The sequence below is a fragment of the Pristis pectinata genome, chromosome 38 (genome assembly GCF_009764475.1).
Source record: "Pristis pectinata isolate sPriPec2 chromosome 38, sPriPec2.1.pri, whole genome shotgun sequence".
NCBI lineage: Eukaryota > Metazoa > Chordata > Chondrichthyes > Rhinopristiformes > Pristidae > Pristis > Pristis pectinata.
Window position 1 is genome coordinate 1,555,517 of NC_067441.1, and position 14,284 is coordinate 1,569,800.

General features: G+C 54.6%; 1 protein-coding gene across 4 annotated transcripts in view; it reads right to left on the reverse strand.

Moving 5' to 3' along the window:
- Positions 1-14,284, reverse strand: part of LOC127586953 (protein phosphatase 1B-like) — a 22,752-nt gene continuing 8,468 nt past the window's right edge. For 3 of the 4 annotated variants that reach the window (XM_052045006.1, XM_052045004.1, XM_052045005.1), the window contains exons 3-7: positions 13,124-13,713; positions 8,827-8,944; positions 7,811-7,922; positions 5,816-5,870; positions 1-1,660 (exon numbers count right to left, since the gene is read on the reverse strand). In XM_052045006.1, coding sequence (XP_051900966.1) covers positions 1,631-1,660; positions 5,816-5,870; positions 7,811-7,922; positions 8,827-8,944; positions 13,124-13,713 — 905 coding nt within the window. In that variant the 3' untranslated portion in view covers positions 1-1,630. Of the gene's footprint in view, positions 1,661-5,815; positions 5,871-7,806; positions 7,923-8,826; positions 8,945-13,123; positions 13,714-14,284 lie in introns of those variants that run through there. The other variant, XM_052045007.1, reaches the window with a different exon arrangement.

Sequence of the window (14,284 nt, forward strand, 5' to 3'; positions counted from 1 at the left end):
TTGGAGTTGGAAATATTTTAATTATAACTTCAGCTTTTAAAAGTTGTCGAGTCCCTTATTTTGTTCCTACTAGGTCCCTGTTTCCATAGTTACAACAGAAGGCTTTTTTCTAAAAAAAAGGATGTCACAATGAGGATTAACTCCAGAGGGTTAAAATATCTGGAACAATGACGAGCACTAGGACCCAGGAGAAGCCCTCAGAGAAACAACCCACCCCCAGGCACAGGAGGGGTAAGGGGAAGGGTGGGGGGGGGGGGAAAATAGGTGGGATGGGGAGGGGAGGAGGGCCATTGAGCAAAGCAAGCGAAACGTAGAGAGAGAAATGGTACTGAACTAAGTAAACTAACTCTCCAACTGTTGGTGGGAGTGAGCCAACAGTTATTTAAAACTCAGTCCCATCAAACCACTCCTGCAACATTGCTCAGCCCACAAAACCCTGCAAACACCACGCAATTCCTTCCTTATAAAACAGTTGCATTATTAAACACCAACAAAACGAATACCTGTACATCTTCAAGGAAGAACAAAGCTCTGGGCCCAGGCAAGACACGCCCCGCTGTGGGGAGACAGTGGCGGGTATTCAGAGGGGCCGCTGGGGGCAGAGAGATGATTACTGCCTGCTACCTGCCACCCCCCTTCCAAATGCCCCTCAGTTTCACTGGGCAGATCCACACCAATGCACGCCCTCACTCACTCTGAACCATACACACTCATGCACAGAGTTACTCACACAACTATGTGCACGGTCTCACTGATGCATGCACACACTCACAGGTGCATGCATCTTGCACGTACTTTCACACATGCATGCATACTCACACACACCCTGCACACCAAGAGGACACTTCCTCTCCCGCACCAAAAGGGCACCCCTCACTCACACACAACCGTCAGCCGTGCGTTCTCCAGAAACTGATCTGGACGTCAACTATGGATTTTCTTCTTTGAAAACAAAACGCTACCCACCCTGTTCCCCCCCCCCCCCCCCCACACACATACAGATGCTGCCTCCCTCGCTCCAGGGGAGGCCCCCAAGTGGCAGCACAGTGGAGAACTCAGGACTCCTGCCCAACGTACTCCAATGCAGGTCTCCAGTCTGCGGCAGGAGACTCCCCACTGCCCCCCACCCCCACCAAAAATCGAGAGGCAGCAAGTGTCCTTCCTCAGGGTCACCCCTGCAGCCTCAGGCCAGGTACCCCAAAACCCCCTTCCCTCCTCTGTGACTGCGTGCCTGGCCAACACCCAGGTGAAGACTCCCAGTGCACCCTGGCTCGCTGTCTGGGTGTCCCACCGGTGCAAGAATTAGAACAGTAGAAGTGAGGAAAACTAAGCACACAGTTAATAAGTTATTCACACCGAAAAATCCCTCGCACAGCCCCAGAGGTCCAACGTTAGCAGAGTTCCGTCTAGACGGGAAGGGGGTAGATGGTGGATTCCAAGGGTAACGGCTTAACGGGTACAGGCAGGCAGTGATGTTCAGAAACGGGCACGAGAGGGAGACTGGCAAAAGGAAAACATTTATAAATATAATCAATCGGATTCTCTTCTTCTGCACGCACATGTTCTTAAAATGCCGAAACCCGGGATTAGACCGTCCAGCGTTCCCACACCCCTCCGCCGAAATCTCCAGTTACAACACAGCGTCTGGATCTTCCAAGTCCTGCAAGAGAAATGAAAATCCGTGCAGCCGTAGGGCACAGGATCAGGCCAGCTTGCCCTCGTACCTGTCCACACATCCCATTTACCTGCCCATCTGCTCGTCTGGAAACAGTTGCCAGAGAGTGTGCCTAATAGCCTGTCCTGGTCAAATCATGTAGATGCCACGGCCAAGAAAGCTCACCAGTGCCTCTACTTCCTCAGGAGGCTAAAGAAATTCAGTTTGTCCCCTTTGACCCTCACCAACTTTTATCGATGCAGCATAGAAAGCATCCTATCTGTATGCATCACGGCTTGATATGGCAACTGCTCTGCCCAGGACCGCAAGAAACTGCAGAGAGTTGTGGACACAGCCCAGCGCATCACGGAAACCAGCCTCCCCTCCTTGGACTCTGTCTACACTTCTCGCTGCCTCGGTAAAGCAGCCGACATAATCAAAGACCCCACCCACCCCGAACATTCTCTCTTCTCCCCCCTCACATTGGGCAGGAGATACAAAAGCCTGAAAGCACGTACCCCAAGGCTCAAGGGCAGCTTCTATCCCACTGTTATAAGAGTCTTGAACAGACCTCTTGTACAATAAAGATCTTGAACTCTTGATCACCCGATCTACCTGGTCGTGGCCCTTGCACCTCATTGTTCGCCTGCTCTGCACTCTCTTTGTAACTGCGTTCTGTTAGCACTTTTTCCTTCTGCTACTTCAATGTACTCACGTACAGAATGATCTGTCTGGACAGTACAGCACAGAACAGGCCCTTCAGCCCACAATGTTGTGCTGACATAGCTAATCCCTCCGACCTATAGAATGCCCATGTCCCTCCATTTTCCTCTCATTCGTGTGTCCATCCAAGCCCCTCTTAAAAGCCCCCCACCCCGTCATTCTCTCTTCTCGCCTCTTCCATCGGGTAGAAGATACAGGAGCCTGAGGGCACATACCACCAGGCTCAAGGACAGCTTCTACCCCACTGTGATAAGACTATTGAACGGTTCCCTTATACAATGAGATGGACTCTGACCTCACGATCTACCTTGTTGTGACCTTGCACCTTATTGCACTGCACTTTCTCTGTAGCTGTGACACTTTACTCTGTACTGTTATTGTTTTTACCTGTACTACCTCAATGCACTCTGTACTAACCCAATGTAACTGCACTGTGTAATGAATTGACCTGTACGATCGTTATGCAAGACAAGTTTTTCACTGTACAAGTGACAATAATAAACCAATACCCAATGAATGTGCCTACACCACCCGCAGGCAAAGCAGTCCAGGTACAACAGCCTTTCATTGTACCCCAGTACATGTGACAGTAGTAAACCGATGATCAAAAAGGTTCTTACTCTCCACCCTATCTAACCACCCCCCCCACAAAGATCCTGTGCACCTCTATCAGGACCCCCCTTATCCTCCTACACTCAAAGGAAAACAAACTCTGCCTATCCCGCTGCTCCGTCCCATCCCCTTCGACAGATCGGGTGCACAAGCAATATCTTTCTCCCATTACTGAGCGATCCAATACCAGAGGGCATGCATTTAAGTGAGGGGGGTAGGTTCAGAAAAGACGTGAGGGGTACGTTTTTCCACAGAGGGTGGTGGATGCCTGGAATGCGTTGCCTGATAGGGCGGTGGAGGCAAGTTCATTGGGGGCTTTTAAGAGGGGCTTGGATGGGCACATGAATGAGAGGAAGATGGAGGAATATGGGCATATGTAGGTCGAAAGGGATTAGCTATGTCGGCACAACATTGTGGGCTGAAGGGCCTGTTCTATGTTCTATCTCCTGTGCACTTTCTCCAGCACAATCACATCCTTCCTGTGGCTCGGGAGAGATGCCATCGAGTGATCCGACTGTGGGGACAGGCCCCACGCTCCAGGTTAACAGTCCCACTTCCAAGCAGTGTGCCCACCTGTCACCCTTCAGGGTGAGACACCAGACCCAGGGTCCGGCTAGCCACTAATCTGGATAAAGGTCTCCACATCACAGAGAACTCACACAGAACGAGAACGAGAAGCAGGCCATCGTGTCCACTCTGTCATTCATCACGTTCACGTCAGATCTTCCTATCATCCTTTCCAAGGTGGTCTGCTATAGAAAACAGGCCCTTTGGCCCAACTGGTCCATGCTGACCAAGGTGCCCATCCAAGCCATTTGCCTCATAACCTGCTGCACCTTTCCTATCCATGGACCTGTCCAACTGTCTTGTAAAAGTCATTAACGTCCCTGCCTCACCCACTTCCTCTGGCAGCTCGTTCCACATACGGACCACCCTCTGGGTGAAAAAGATGCCCCTCAGGTCCCTATTAAATCTCCCCCCTCTCACCTTAAACCTGTGCCCTCTAGTTCTTGATTCCCCAACCCTGGGAAAAAGACTGTGGGCATTCACCCTATCGATGCCCCTCATGATTTTATACACGTCCAGAAGATCAAAATGCTACATTGGCCTTCAATGCAGGGTCTGAGTTCAGGAGGATGGACGTTCTGCTGCAGCTTAACACGGCCCTGGAAGACCACCCTGGAGTTTTGGTCTCATTATCCAGGGAAGGGTGGTCTTGCTGAGGAGGGAGTGGTCCAAGTTTGCTGGACTGATTCCTAGAACGGGAGGGGTGGGGGCGGGGAAGAAGTTGGGTGGGTTTGACTGGTTTATGGAAGAATGAGAGGGGATCTCTTCGAAGCCCATAAAGTTCTAATGGGAGTGATGGGCCAGATGCAGGGAAGGTGTTCCCAACACCCAGGGAGTCCAGAACCAGTGTCACTGCCTCAGGGTAGGGAGTGTGCTGTTTGAGAAGGAAGATCAGGAGACATTTCTTCACCTAGAGAGGTGGCATCCCCTCCCACGGGGGGGGGGGGGGGAGGCAGTGGAGGCCAAGTCACTGGCTGGAGACAAGGAGAAGGAAGGTATATTTCTGAATGCTGAAGGTGTTCAGAAATATACCTCAAGACCACAAGATAGGAGCAGAATTAGGCCATTCAGCCCATCGAGTCTGCTCCACTATTCAATCGTGGCTGATTTTTTTTCAACCCCATTCTCCCCGTAACCCTTAACCCCCCTCACCGATCAAAAGTCTGTCAATCTCTGCCTTAAATACACCCAATGACTTGGCCTCCACAGCCCACTGTGGCAACGGATCCCAAAGATTCTGGCTGAAGAAATTCCTCCTCATCTCAGTTCTAAAGGGACATCCCTTCATTCTGAGGCTGTGCCCTCGGATCCCGGACTCTCCCACTGATGGAAACATCCTCTCCACATCCGCTCTGTCCAGGCCTTTCCGTATCCAGTGGGTTTCAATGAGATCCACCCCCCCGCCATCCTTCTGAACTCCAGTGAGTACAGGCCCAGAAACATCAAACGCTCCTCATACATTAACCCTTTTGTTCCTGGGATCATTCTCGTAAACCTCCTCTGGACCCTCCCAATGCCAGCACATCCTTCCTTAGACACGGGGCCCAAAACTGCTCACAATACTCCAAATGCGGTCTGACCAACAGCTTATAAAGCCTCAGCATTACATCCTTGCTTTTATATTCCAGTCCTCTCGAAATGAATGCTGACATTGCATTTGCCTTCCTTACTGCCGACTCAACCTGCAAGTTAACCTTCAGGGAATCCTGCACTGGGACTCGCAAGTCCCTCTGCGCCTCCGATTTCTGAATTCGCTCCCCATTTAGAAAATAGTCTGCACCTTTATTCCTTCCGCCAAAGTGTATAACCCCACACTTCCCTACGCTGTATTCTATCTGCCACTTCTTTGCCCACTCTCCCAACCTGTCCAAGTCACTGGGGAGGACAGGCAGGAAGAGGGGACTGCAGGACACTCGTGTTGAACTATAGAGCAGACAAACAACCTACCTCCTGCCCGCTTTCTACGTTGCTAAGTTTCTGATCCTTCATTACTGACCCCAGCATTGCCACAACTACCTGCGTCAGGCCAACGGCTCCCCCTCCCTCCTTAATAAATGACAAGCAGGAGAGATCTCCCAGTCTTGAAGGCTGACACTAAACCAAAACCTCTTATTCCTGGGGAGCTTGCTCTGCATGAACTGCCTGTCGCATTTCATGAGCTGTGAGATCTTTCGAAGTACAATCACATGCTTTAGCGCGCCAAGCTAGCAAGAGGGAGAGGAAGTCTCTTCATCGCGGAGGCTAATCGGCTGTTTTTACCTGGTCAGCCTTCTGAGGAACAAGCTGGTTATAAACTGTTTCGATGACGCTCCGCCTGAAAGAACACAAAGTGAACAATTTTCCCGGTTACAGCAGGAAGGGTTAAATCCAGGAGGTTTCAGAATCAGATTCAACATGGGCTGAACATCACCAATAGCCTGCCCTGGTCAAATCATGTAGATGCCACGGCCAAGAAAGCTCACCAGCGCCTCTACTTCCTCAGGAGGCTAAAAAATTTGGTTTGTCCCCTTTGACTCTCACCAACTTTTACCAATGCACCATAGAAAGCGTCCTATCCGGATGTATCACGGCTTGGTACGGCAACTGCTCTGCCCAGGACCGCAAGAAGCTGCAGAGTTGCGGACACAGCCCAGCGCATCACGGACACCAGCCTCCCCTCCTTGGACTCTGTCTTTAACCTCTCGCTGCCTTGGTGAAGCAGCCAGCATAATCAAAGACCCCACCCACCCGGGTCATTCTCTCTTCCCTCCTCTTCCATCAGGCAGAAGATACAGGAGCCTGAGGGCACGTACCACCAGACTTAAGGACAGCTTCTACCCCGCTGTGATAAGACTATTGAACAGTTCCCTTATACAAGGAGATGGACTCTGACCTCACGATCTACCTTGTTGTGACCTTGCACCTTATTGCGACCTTGCACCTTATTGCACTGCACTTTCTCTGTAGCTGTGACACTTTACTCTGTACTGTTATTGTTTTTACCTGTACTACACCAATGCACCCTGTACTGACTCAATGTAACTGCACTGTGTAATGAACTGACCTGTACGATCGGTGTGCAAGACAAGTTTTTCACTGGACCTCGGTACAGGTGACAATAATAAACCAGTACCAATACTGGCTGCCCTTCCTCAAACCACACTGAATTCCCTCAGTCATTGAGAGCTCCTTCACCGACCACTCCAACACACTTCTACAGATGCACTGTTGAAAGTATCCTGACTGGCTGCGTCACGGCCTGGTAAGGCAGCTCCAAAGCACAGGAGCCCAAGAGGCTGCAGAGAGTTGTGGACACAGCCTGGTCCATCACGGGCACAGCCCTCCCCACCAGTGACAGCATCTACAGGAGACGCTGTCTCAGGAAGGCAACATCCATCATCCCCACCATCCAGGACTCACAGCTCCCATCGGGCAGGAGGTACAGAAGCCTGAAGTCTCACATCACCAGGTTCAGGAACAGCTACTTCCCTTCAACCATTTCGGTTCTTGAACTGACCTGCACACCCCTAACCCTCCCTCAGCAACGGAACACTGCCGTGGACTTGTCTCTGATTGCATGTTTGTTTTTTTTTTTACACTAAAGTCTTAATTTTTTTTGCCTCTCTCACTTCACTGGTCTGGGGGCTCCAATGCGCAGGATTGCATGAGGCCGCAGAGGGTTGTAGACTCAGCCAGCTCCATCACAGGCACAACCCTCCCCACCATCCGGGACATCTTCAAGAGACGGTGCCTCAAGAAGGCGTCATCCATCACTAAGGACCCTCACCACCCGGGACATGCCCTCTTCTCATTACTACCATTGGGGAGGAGGTACAGGAGCCTGAAGACCCACACTCAACGATTCAGGAACAGCTTCTTCCCCTCTGCCGTCAGATCTCTGAACAGTCCATCAATCCATGAACACCACCTCGTTATTTTTTTTTGCACTATTTATTTATTTTTGTAACTTAGAGTAATTTTTTGTCTTTGCACTGTACTGCTGCCACAAAACAACACAGTTCACAATATACAAGTCAGGGATAATAAACTTGATTCTAACTCTGTCATGTACAACTTATGTTCCGTGTGTTGGCCATACATACGTGTCTGTGATGCTGCTGAAAGTTTTGCACCTCACCGGACTTGTGCACACGACAATAACCTCGACCCAGGACACCACAGTGATGGAGGGGAGGGAGCATGGATGAGGTCGTGTCGAGGGAGGGCCATCGGCGGGGAGGGGAGGGGGGGGCTGCGGGCGCGACGCTTGCTTACTTGCTGGTGAGGCCTCCTCCGGGGGGTAGGTTGGGAATGTTCTCGATGAGCAAGGAGTGCATCACGTCCAGCATTCCTGGGGGTCCCTCCGGTCCGGCCTTCCCCACCAGATCTGCAGGGGAGAGAGCGAGAGAGAGCGAGAGACCCATGGCACTCGTGGGGGGGGGGGGCACACCAAAGCGTGGGAGAGACCCCACCAACCCTCCGCAGGAGCGACATTCCAACCTCCCGTCAGACCATCCACCCTGTGGGAACACCATCCCGACCCTCAGCTGGGCCGAGCCACCACAGCCAGGATCTGACGTGATAGTCTCTTCCTGTGGGGGGGCCGGGGGGGGGGGGGTGCGGGGGGGGCAAGATCAGTGTCCAACCTCTCTCGGAAGAGGACGGTTACCCATCTTGCTACAGGTGGTCAGCATGGATCAGTGGGGCCAAAGAGCCTGTTTCTGTGCTGTGTGACTGGGAGTCTCCTGACATTCGACACCCAGCCTCTGTGCAGTGGAAACCGCTGCCCGTCCCAAGGGTACAGCAGGGAAACAGGCCGTTCGGCCCATCTAGTCCATGCTGACCGTCAACCAGTTACATCTGCTCCCATTTTATTCTCCTCACACTCCCACCAACTCCCCCCAAGACTCCTCTCCTCACCCACACACTGGGAGCCAATTCATCCACCAACCCCGCACACATTGACCGGAGCACCCGGGGGAAACCCACGCGGTCACAGTGAGAACATGCGAACTCCACACACACAGCACCGGAGGTCGGGATCGAACCGGGGTCTCTGGGGCTGTGAGGTGGCAGCTCTACTCACTGCGCCACTCTGTCCTCCTCTCCCTGGCCCAGGGTCCTGAGGCTAATGATGGTGCCCCAACCAAGAGCTGCAAGTTCTGGGCTGTTGAGGTCCAGGGAGAACAGGGCAGGAGTACAGAGGGTTCAGAAGTCGGTGGGGGGGGTCATGCTGGGGCCTGGGGTCAGGGCATGGGCCAGACCACCTGCGCTGCCGCCGTTCTCCTGACCTTTGACCCGGGCCTCCAGGTAGGCGTCAAGCTCGGCCTCTCTCTGCCTGGCCTCCTCCGAGGGCCTCGGTGCATTCTCGAAGCAGACCAGCTCGATGCTCATGTTGTCTCGGCTCCCCTGGGGAGAGAGGCAAAGGCCGGTCAGTCCGTGCCCTTCGCCAACGGGGACCGTCACCAGAATATCACCCTCAGGGACGAGAACAGAACAGCAAGGAGGGACCGCCAAGGCTGTATAAGGCGTTGGTCAGACCACAGTTGAAACATCGTGAGCAATTTTGGGCTCCGTATCTAAGGAAGGATGTGCTGGCCCTGGAGAGGGTTCAGAGGAGGTTTTCACAAGAACGATCCCGAGGATGAAAGGGTTAACATATGAGGACCATTTGACGTCTCTGGGCCTGTACTCAAGTGGAGTTCAGAAGGATCTCATTGAAACCTCCCAGACACTGAAAGGCCTCGACAGAGCGGACGTGGAGAGGATGTTCCCATCAGTGGGAGAGTCCAGGATTCAAGGGCGCAGCCTCAGAATAAAGGGATGACCCTTTAGAACGGAGATGAGGAGGAATTTCTTCAGCCAGAGGGCGGTGAATCTGTGGAATTTGTTGCCACAGAGGGCAGTGGAGGCCAAGTCATTGGGTGTGTTTAAGGCAGAGATTGAGAGGTTCTCGATCAGTGAGGGGGTTAAGGGCTACAGGGAGAATGGGGTTGAAAACAAAACATCAGCCATGATCGAATGGCAGAGCAGACTCGATGGGCCGAATGGCTTAATCCTGCTCCTACATCTTCCTGTCTCACGTGAGCTCTCCCTCAGCCAGCAATGCCGCTGCATGTTGCAGACGCCACACACTGCGGCCGCTGGACGCAGGATAACGGGGGTGTACACAGTGTGGCAGTGAGCGCAGGTCAGAGGGTAGGGACCCTGCAACGAGTAACTCACCACCACCCCACAGCCTGTCCACCAGCGGCAAGGTTCAAGTCAGGCATGTGGTTACACAGACCACAAGAAATAGGAGAATTGGGCCATTCGGCCCATCGAGTCCGCTCCGCCATTCAATCATGGCTGATTTTTTTCAACCCCATTCTCCTGCCTTCTCCCCGTGACCCTGAAGCCCCTCACCGATCAAGAACCTGTCAATCTCTGCCTTAAATGCACCCAATGGCTTGGCCTCGTACAAGTGTGCGTTGGCCTTTGTTACAAGAGGGTTTGAGTATAAAAGCACAGGCATCTCAGAGGAATTACAAGACCGCAGCTGGAATGTCGCATCAAAGTCCAGTCTCTACCCCATGGTGGATGGACAACACAGAGAGAGTGCAGCAAAGTTCACCAGGTTAATTCCTGGGGTTTTGGGGGGGGGGGGGGTGGTGGGGGATGAAATTATCCTACAGGGAGGGAGGAAGGAGACTAGACCCAACTCCACGGTTTGGAAGAATGCAAGGTGGTCTCATTAAAAGGTACAACACTTGCCTGGGGGTTGAGCAGGATTAATGTTTCCCTGGGTGGGGGAGTCTGGACTCATGGGTTGGCCATTCAGGAGAGAGGGAAGAATAAAGTTCTTCATCCAGAGCGTGGAAACTTTGGAATTCTCTACCAGAGGGCCAGAGAGACTCAGTTTGAGAATGGAGGGTGCATTGAAGGTCAGCCATGATCACACTGAATGACTGCACAGGCTTGACAGGCTGAATGGCCTCCTGCCCTCCCCCATTGCTGCCTCGGACACGTACAAGTGAGGCTCACGCTGGACAACGGACAGGCAGTGAATAAGGAGGCTCCAACCACCTCCTGCAGACGTCCAGTGGGATCACCGAGTTTCCCCACTTTCGACACCCTGGGGGTCAGCACTGAACCGGACCCCCACCGGACCAGCCACATCAACACAGGAGCGAGTCAGCAGGTAACCTGTGGCAAGGGACTCACCTCCCGACACCCACACCTTTCCGGAGCGTGGGGACAACCTGACTTAATGCTCCTCAAAATCCCAGGGATCAACCTGGTGAACTTTGCTGCACTCTCTCTGTGTTGTCCATCCACCGTGGGGTAGAGACCAGACTTTGATGCGATATTCCAGCTGCGGTCTCGTAACTTCTGAGGTGTCTTTGCTTTTAGGTTAGTTGTCAGGTCTTCTTTTAAAAACCAACTTGGAAGTGGAACAAAGTCTCGACCCTCGTCAAACCAAACCCAACACGGGGTGTTCTGTCTTCAGGGGGGACCCTCAGCTTCCCATCCCTGCCACTTCTGATTCCCCAACCCGTCTGTCTGTGACCCCCTGACACGTCACAACGGGGCCCGACGTAAACGGGAGGAACAGCACCTCACCTTCTGGAGACGGCAGACGCGGGAATCTGGAGCAGCAAATAATCCGAGTCCCTCCTGCGGATTGTTTGCAGCACCTCACCATCTGTCTCAGGCATGTTACAGACCAATGGACTTAATATCGAGCCCCCTACACTCTGGGTAACTCCCTCTATATTTCCATCTCTATCAGGACGACCCGTTACCATTGTGGGTCCGTTTTAATAATACTTTTGTATTCAGTTTAAAGAGTTTTTCTATTTGTACAATCTGGCACCTGCCCAACAGTCTCATTGCAGCAACACAACACGGACACAAAAGCATCACCTAATGCTCACTGTTACATTAACTCGCGCAGTCTCACCCTATTGGAAATGTTTCCCACGATCTTCCCACCCGTTCCCCCACCTTCTCTGAAGACAGATGTGTTTCCTCCCTTTCCCAGACCTGAGCAAGGCTCTCAGACCTGAAACGTTCTCTGTTTCTCTCTCCACCGATGCTGCCTGACCTGCTGAGTGTTTCCTGCATTTTCTAACCTGATTTCAGAAACTGACTGGGTACAATGGGCACCGTCCCTCTCCCGGTTCCATGGTAGATACAAGATCAGCCAGCACACAGCTAGAGTGTGTGAGAGAGACAGAGAGACAGAGCATGTGCAGGACAAGACCCATTCCTCCCCTCAACATCCCCCTCCCCCAATGAGGGTGTGTGTGTGTGTGTGGGACCGTCCCCCAGTGAGGGGGTTGTTTCATCTTACTACAAGGCCATTCACCCATCATCCAATCCAACTCCCCCCACTTCCTTCCCTGTAACCAGTTTTCTCTCTCTGATCTTCCCACCGACACTCCCTCCCCACCCACCCTCAGACTCTACTCCTCACCCACACACTAGGGAACAATCTACAGCAGCCGATTAACCCACCGACTCCGCACGTCGTTGGGACCTGGGAAGGAACCGGAGCCCCCGGGGGAAACCCACGCGGACACGGGGAGAACGTGCAAACTCCACACAGACAGACAGCGGCGGAGGTCGGGATCGAACCCGGGTCTCCAGAGCTGAGAGACAGCAGCACTACCTGCTGCACCACTCAGCTGTGAGAGCCCAGACTGGTCTCCAGAAGAGTGGGATTGGCAATAGAACGAGGGACTGAGGGGTACAGGTACATGGTTCCCTGAAAGTAGTGTCACAGGTAGACAGGGTGGTGAAGTTGTACAAGATGCTGATGAGGCCACGTTGCGTTCAGTTCTGGTCACCCTGCTGTGGAAACAATGCCATCCCCCAGGGGATCGCGTGTGTCGTGGACGGTGAAAATGCGATTCTTCTCTGAAGTGTTGCGTGGTGCGTTTCGCGGGTGTTTAGTTCACGTTATTTTGCTGTAGTTCTGTAGCTGCTTAGTTTGTTTTATTCTCTTCCTGTATTAGTTGTAGTGTAGTGACACTGGCTGTCCTCTTGTAGTGCTTTTAGTTAATAAATGTTTATATATAAAACAAAAGGAATGATGCCTTTAAGTTGGGAAGAGTGCAGAGGAGATTTGAGGACGTTGCCGGGACTGGGTTATGCAGAGACGTTGAGCAAGTTGGGACTGTTTTCATCGGAGTGTGAGGGGTGACCTTATAGAGGTGTATAAAGCCATGAGGGGCATCGATAGGGTGAATGTTCAGTCTCTTTCCCCCCAGTGTTGGGGAATGAAGAACTAGAGGGCACAGGTTTAAGGTGAGAGGGGAGAAATTTAATAGGAACCTGAGGGGCAATTTTTTCACCCAGAGGGTGGTCCGTGTGTGGAACGAGCTGCCAGAGGAAGTGGGTGAGGCAGGGACATTAACAACATTTAAAAGGCACTTGGGCAGGTCCATGGATAGGAAGGGCTTAGAGGGATATGGGCCAAATGCAGGCAGATGGGACTGGCTTAGATAGGAACCTCGGTCGCCACGACAGTGCCTGACACAGGGAGGAGGGGGTGATTGGTTGCAGGGCACAAGACCACCCCCCCCCCCATCTCCCTCCGCTCACCTTGTAGAGGCAGGTGTCCGCCACCAGGTTACAGATCAGCTCCAGGTCGTCGGTGATCTCCAGCCGGGAGCGCACGAAGGCGCAGAGCTCCTCGTTGCTCATGACGTCCCAGATGCCATCGCAGGCTAACACGGCGAACTCGTCCTCTGGGGAGCGCTCGATGACCATCACCTCGGGCTCGGGGGACACCAGCTGCTCGGTGGGGCCCTTGCCATCCACGCACTTGTAGTCGTAGTCGCCCAGCGCCCGGGAGACGGCCAGCGAGCCATTGACCCGCTGGATCATCACGCTGCCCCCCGCCCGCTGGATGCGCTCCTTTTCCCGGGGGTTGCAGGGCTTGTGGTCCTCGGTGGAGAAGTGGAGGGAGCTGCCGCGGTGCAGGACGCCCCGGGAGTCGCCGCAGTTAATGAAGTAGACGTGGGTGGGCGAGAGGAGCAGGGCCACGGCCGTCGAGCCGCTCCGGTCCATGTCGTTGTCGCCCAGTGCCGAGTCACTGCGCATCTGCTCGTCGATGTTCAGGAAGCCCGTCCGGATGGCCCGGCGCACGCTGTCCACCGCCCCCGGGGAGTCGGTCCCGCCCTCCGCCAACCCTGGGGGAGGAGGGGGGAGAGTGGCTGTCAGCGGGGAGGGGGAGAAGGGGCTAAGGGACGCGGGGGGGGGGTCGGGGGGACGGACGCGGGGGGGGGTCGGGGGGACGGACGCGGGGGGGGGGTCGGGGGGACGGACGCGGGGGGGGGGTCGGGGGGACGGACGCGGGGGGGGGTCGGGGGGACGGACGCGGGGGGGGGGTCGGGGGGACGGACGCGGGGGGGGGTCGGGGGGACGGACGCGGGGGGGGGGTCGGGGGGACGGACGCGGGGGGGGTCGGGGGGACGGACGCGGGGGGGGTCGGGGGACGGACGCGGGGGGGGTCGGGGGGACGGACGCGGGGGGGGGTCGGGGGGACGGACGCGGGGGGGGGGTCGGGGGGACGGACGCGGGGGGGGGGTCGGGGGGACGGACGCGGGGGGGGGTCGGGGGGACGGACGCGGGGGGGGTCGGGGGGACGGACGCGGGGGGGGGTCGGGGGGACGGACGCGGGGGGGGGTCGGGGGGACGGACGCGGGGGGGGGGTCGGGGGGACGGACGCGGGGGGGGGGTCGGGGGGACGGACGCGGGGGG